This window comes from Lithobates pipiens, unplaced genomic scaffold (genome assembly GCF_037356315.1).
Source record: "Lithobates pipiens isolate NorthernLeopardFrog02 unplaced genomic scaffold, aLitPip1_a1.2 Scaffold_22, whole genome shotgun sequence".
In the NCBI taxonomy this organism is placed as follows: domain Eukaryota; kingdom Metazoa; phylum Chordata; class Amphibia; order Anura; family Ranidae; genus Lithobates; species Lithobates pipiens.
In genome coordinates, this window is record NW_027507784.1 from 301,177,722 (window position 1) to 301,183,721 (window position 6,000).

The 6,000-nt window shown below is 43.9% G+C and overlaps 1 protein-coding gene across 3 annotated transcripts in view; it reads right to left on the reverse strand.

The window, feature by feature from the left end:
• Window positions 1-6,000, reverse strand: part of DNAJA3 (DnaJ heat shock protein family (Hsp40) member A3) — a 32,114-nt gene that overhangs the window by 17,550 nt on the left and 8,564 nt on the right. For all 3 annotated transcript variants that reach the window (XM_077449250.1, XM_077449249.1, XM_077449251.1), the window contains exons 4-6: window positions 2,795-3,007; window positions 2,115-2,267; window positions 114-261 (exon numbers count right to left, since the gene is read on the reverse strand). In XM_077449250.1, coding sequence (XP_077305376.1) covers window positions 114-261; window positions 2,115-2,267; window positions 2,795-3,007 — 514 coding nt within the window. The remainder of the gene's footprint in view (window positions 1-113; window positions 262-2,114; window positions 2,268-2,794; window positions 3,008-6,000) is intronic.

Here is a 6,000-nt window from a genome sequence, read left to right on the forward strand (position 1 = left end):
TAAGGGTTTAGCCCAGTCAGAGAACAACAGCTTCCATCTTTGTTTTCTCACACTATCATTCTGCTTTCTGTCAAGTCCCTTATACTGAAGAGGTCTATTGTCATATCACTAACCAGCAGGAACTGGCACAGTCACTGTCTTCTTCTGTTTGGTCTGTCCACTACCCCTGCAGGACAGACATGGATTCGTCATTGTGGATCCCTTTCCGGCACATCGTCGACAGGTTGATCTCATGACAAATGGGCCAGTGTTAATTGTCTCCTACAAAAAAAAAAAAAAAAAAAAAGACAGTATTGTTAATGTAATTCATTTCTAGCTGCACTACAAGTGCCAGAATAAAATTGGTCATACAGAACAGATTTTCCCTCACTTTATTCAGATCCTCCTCTTCTTGGGTCCCTCTTCGGTGCTCCTGGCCCCTCCCTCCTGTTGAATGCCCCCTTAGCAAGCAGCTTGCTATGGGGGCACCTGAGCCGAGCCACTGCTCCCTGTGTCCATTCAGACATGGAGCCGCAACCTGGTCCCATCCCTTTTCTCTCCTCATTGTCTGACTGACTTTGATTGAAAGCAGCAAGAGTCAATGGTGCCACACTGCTGTCTCAGCCAATGAGGAGGGGAGTCCCAGGCAGCCAAGGCACTCCAGCAACATCCCTGGATCTAGATGGGCTCAGGAAAGTATTAGGGGGGCTTATTGGGGCTGCTGCACACAGAAGGCTTTTTATCTTAATGCATAAGGATTAAAAAAAACCTGCCTTTACAACCACTTTAACCACTTGCAGACCGGACCATTTTGCTGGTCAAAGACCAGACCACTTTTTGCGATTCGGCACTGCGTCGCTTTAACTGACAATTGCGCGGTCGTGCGACGTGGCTCCCAAACAAAATTGACGTCCTTTTTTTCCCACAAATAGAGCTCTCTTTTGGTGGTATTTGATCACCCCTGCGGTTTTTATTTTTTGCGCTATAAACAAAAATAGAGCAACAATTTTGAAAAAAACTCATTATTTTTTACTTTTTGTTATAATAAATATCCCCCAAAAATATATAAAAAAACATTTTTTTCCCTCAGTTTAGGCCGATACGTATTCTTCTACATATTTTTGGTAAAAAAAAAAAAAAAAAAAAAAAAAAAAATCGCAATAAGCGATTATTGATTGGTTTGCGCAAAGGTTGTAGCGTTTACAAAATAGGGATAGTTTTATAGCATTTTTATTAATAATTTTTTATTATTTTTTTTTTTTACTAGTAATGGCAGAGATCAGCGATTTTTATTGTGACTGCAACATTGTGGGGGACCCATCGGACATTTTTGACACATTTTTGGGACCTGTCATTTATACAGTAATCACTGCTATATAAATGTATTGATTCCTGTGTAAATGACACTGGCAGTGAAGGGGTTAACCAGTGGGTGGCAGTGTAGGGGTTAAGTGTTCCTAGGGGTGTGTTACTAACTGTGGGGGGGTTGGGCTTGGGACTAGTTGCTAGGCAGAATGGAGAAATGCTGTTTACACGGCATTTCCTCCATTCGGTCGCTCCGTGAGACGATCGCGGGGATGCCCGCGGCGATCGAGTCCGCGGGTCCCGCGACCGGACTCACGGGGGTCCCGACCAGCGCGGGAGCGCGCCGCCAGCAGCGCGCTCCCGATGGCAGGGCGGCATTGAATATTGGACGTACCTGTACGCCAATATGCCTGCCCGTGCCATTCTGTCGACGTACATCGTCGTGCGCTGGTCGGGAAGTGGTTAAAAAGGTAAATATGATATACATGGACATTTTGCAATCTCATTTTGATCCAGCAGGTGGAGCTTCAGGCCCCTTTGGTATGGTTTATTTGATCTAAAAAGCCTGTTTACAGAATGCAAAAGCTGATGGAGAAATTTACAGTTAAAGTTTACACAATCACCAGTTTCAATCATACAAGCTATGGCTCAAAGCAGGCAACATACATTTTACTGTTACTTTACTAAACCCATAGTTGATCAGAGAATCTTTTGAATAGTTTAAAAACGCTTAACACTAACTAAAATGGATTTTTCCTTCAATTTTTCAGTTTCTCCTCTAAGGGCTTTTAAGAGGTCATGTGATAAATACTGCAATCTGCTGTTCATACCATGCCGGTGCCATTGCAATAGTGGCAGTGCTGAAGTTTTGTGCCAGGCTCATTTCCTTTTCCATCGCACCTTGGACAAGTGTCTGTGATGTTAATTGATATCTCTTTGTTGATTCCCTTGGCTGCCTGGATGAAGGTGAGGTCCATGATGTACTGCGTGACAAAAAGAAGTGAAAAAGGTAAATACAAATTAACTGTACAAAGGAAAATGTATTCTACATGACTTTCCTATAATAGAAGAAATTCAATAAAACCACAATATATAGCAGTGACAGGTTACTACTCAAATGAATAACCAAAGTGTAAAACCAGACCCCCTCATTATTCACGACTCTCATAATGTAGTATAGCTGCAGTGCCTAATAACTTGTATGTGACCAGGTAAAATTGCAGTGCTTAGTTGCTCATGTGTGATCAATACTAGTACAGAATTACAGTCACAGCAGTTGTGTTAACCAGAAGTTCTCATAATCCTTCAGCCACTGTATTCCCCAAGATGTATACAATACCGGTGTGTTATTTAAATTGCAAGCATGTATGTAAAACCAGAATCTCAGTTTTCTGCAGAACTGTACATTACCTGGTTTATACAATGCCCTGCCCTTTACAGCAGCATGTTAGAAAACTCTACAACACATCAGAGTAGGTAATTCATCTACAGCCCAAAGAGCTAAACTCACCTCCTGGGGTTGTTCAAAAATATTGCTGAAATCACCAAATGAAGTGCCGCCGCTGCCGCCAGTAAATTCTCCAAAGATCCTGCGGAAAAGTTCTTCTGGATCTACGGTGGGTCCGCCCCTCCAATACTGCTGTCCACCTCCGCTGGCACCTGCTGCAAAATCAGCAGTACCATATGCATCGTATTGCTTGCGTTTCATTTCATCACTTAAAACCTGATGAAAAAAATAAAAAAATAAACTTGTATATTGCTTGTTTATAACACACCACAATTATTAATAAATATAATGTACAAGAATTCCGGTAATGAAACCTGGATCAAATCACTTATTTTCACCTGGTGATCTTGCCAGGTAAACCGTTTTTCAACAGAACAAGCTTTTCTGCAGATGTAGCAGTTACAGGGTTAAAGTGATTGTAAAGTCTCTGTTTAAGTTTTTTTTTTATTTATTTATTTTTTTAACCTGCTCTGTGCAGTGATTTTGCACAGAGCAGCCCAGATCCTCCTCTTCTCAGGTCCCTCTTCGGTGCTCCTGGCCCCTCCCTCCTGTCGAATGCCCCCACAACAAGCAGCTTGCTATGGGGGCACCGTAGCCAAGCTGCAGCTCTGTATATCCATTCAGACACAGAGCTGCCATTCGGCCCCACCCCCTCTCTCCTGATTGGCTAACTGACTTTGATTGACACCTGTGGGAGCCAATGGCGTTGCTGCTGTGTCTCAGCCAACCAGGAGGAGGGTCATGGATGGCCGAAGGATTCGTGGACATCGTTGGACAGACAGAAGGCTTTTTATCTTAATCACTAGACAACCAGCCGCCGCAGTTATACTGTGGCAGGTTGGCTCTCCTGGGCAAATCGCTGTAGCTATAGGTTGGCTGCTTTAAGACCACTAGGGGGTGCGCGCGATGACGGAGCCAATGCAAACAGACAGACCATCGTTCGGTCAGGAGAGAGGAGACAGATCTGTTGTTCATACTAAGTATGAACAGCGATATGTCTCCTCCTCCAGGCAGTCTGACCCCCCCCCCCCACAGTTAGAATCACTCCCTAGGACACACATTTAACCCCTAGATTGCCCCCTAGTGTTAACCCCTTCCCTGCCAGTGACATTTTTACTAGTAATCAGTAGCTATTGTTTAGCTCTGATCGCTGGATAAATGTCACTAGCCCCAAAAAGTGTCAACCATGTCCGATCAGTTCCGCCGCAGTCTATATCGGCCTAAACTGAGGAAGAAATACAGTTTTTTTATTTTGGGGAGGGGGATATTTATTATAGCAAAAAGAAAAAAATATTTTTTCTCAAAATTGTCGGTCTCTTTTTGTTTATATCGCAAAAAATAAAAACCGCAGGAGTGATAAAATACCACCAAAAGAAAGCTCTATTTGTGGGAAAAAAGGATGTCAATTTTGTTTGGGTACAGCGGCGCAGGACCGCGCAATTGTCAGTTAAACAGACGCAGTGCTGTATCGCAAAAAATGGCCTGTCATTAAGGGGGCAAATCCTTCTGGGGTTTAAGTGGTTAATGCATAGAAAGCATTAAGATAAAAAAAAAACCTTCTGCCTTTACAATGCTGAAGACAAGCCATTTACCACTGACAGGGGCACTTACAATGGCCAGCCTTTATTTATATAAAACCTATATCCCAAAAGGGAAAAAAAAACGTTTGCATTAACTGCTTATAAAGTATTAGCTGGAGTTAAGCATCAATCTGTTAGTGTATCTAAATCTGCTAGTACATCTAACACTGCCCCCCCAGAATAACAATGCTGCCCCTGCTCGCCTTCATCCAGAGTGGGGGGACTCTAATAGAAGAGGTGTGTTACTGGGAGGGGAAAAAGCCTAAAAACAGAAAACTAAAGCAGCCACAACAACATGTATTGATTGGTAAGCTGCAACATGGTACATTTTTGTTTTTCGGGTTTAATACCACTTTAAACACATTATTCAAGCTCTAAATGTATTTTAGTTACAATTCCTGACATTTAAAGCACAAGTTCACCTTGTACTATGCAGTCCAGGAAAATTAATCTATAACTTTAAACTAATCCAATGTAAAAAAAAAAAATATCAATTTATGCCCCTCCCATACCTGTGGGCCATTTGTGCACAATGAAGCCTGCCGCCGATCTTCACAGCTCCGCCCCGTCTTCTTCTCTAGGACAGACCAGCCGTTAGGATGGGTGACACCTAGTGGTACAGGAGCGAACATCGTCCTGTTGAGCGCATCTCGTCGCCCCAGATGAAATCAACAGCTACAACTTTACCTCGCTTGTCGCAGTCACTGAGCTCATTTTCTCAGCTGAGAGCACATTGTGCATGTGTGGGGCTCGGAAGAAAAACAGTGCCCCATTCTGTACTGCCAAGGGCGCTCGTTCCTAAAAGCTGGTCTGTATTAGAGAGTGGAAAGGACAAAGCTTTGAAAGCTATCAGAAGTGATTGGGGTGGGCCTCACTGCACACACAAATGGCCTACAGATATGAGAGGAGCATAGATAGACCTCTTCAAAATCAGATTAGGTCAAAATGATGGAATCGTTTTCATGGACTGCACAGAGTATTTAGGTGAACAAACCCTTTAAAGCGGTTCTTCACCCTAAAGGGGAAGTTCCGCTAATCTGATCCCTCCCCTCCTCCGGTGCCACAATCGGCACCTTTCAGGGGGGAGGGGGTGCAGTTACCTTGATAATCCAGGTATCTGCACCCACTTCCGGGCAGACCACCGCAGACCCCCGCCCTCCCCCCGTTGTGTTCTGGGAAACACACAGTTCCCAGGACACAGCGGGGGACCAGAAGAGACGCGCAGCGCGACTTGCGCATGCGCAGTAGGGAACCGGGCAGTGAAGCCGCGATGCTTCACTTCCCGATTCCCTGACAGAGGATGGCGGCGGGGGCAGCAGCGAGACAAGCGATCGCTCGTCATCTGCCGCCGACTTCGCTAGACCCTGGGACAGGTAAGTGTCATTTTATTAAAAGTCAGCAGCTGCAATATTAGTAGCTGCTGGCTTTTAATATTTTTTTTTTTGGTGCAGAACCACTTTAAAAGGTGGACTTTATAAGTCTGCATTAATGTCACAATGCACAACCCAGACACAAATTAACCTCTTCTATAAGATAGTAAATCTTCATTTAATGATTTTAGACCCACTTTAAAAGATTAATTTTGATTGGTTGCTATATATGCAATTCTGTGGTCTTACTTCGACCCCC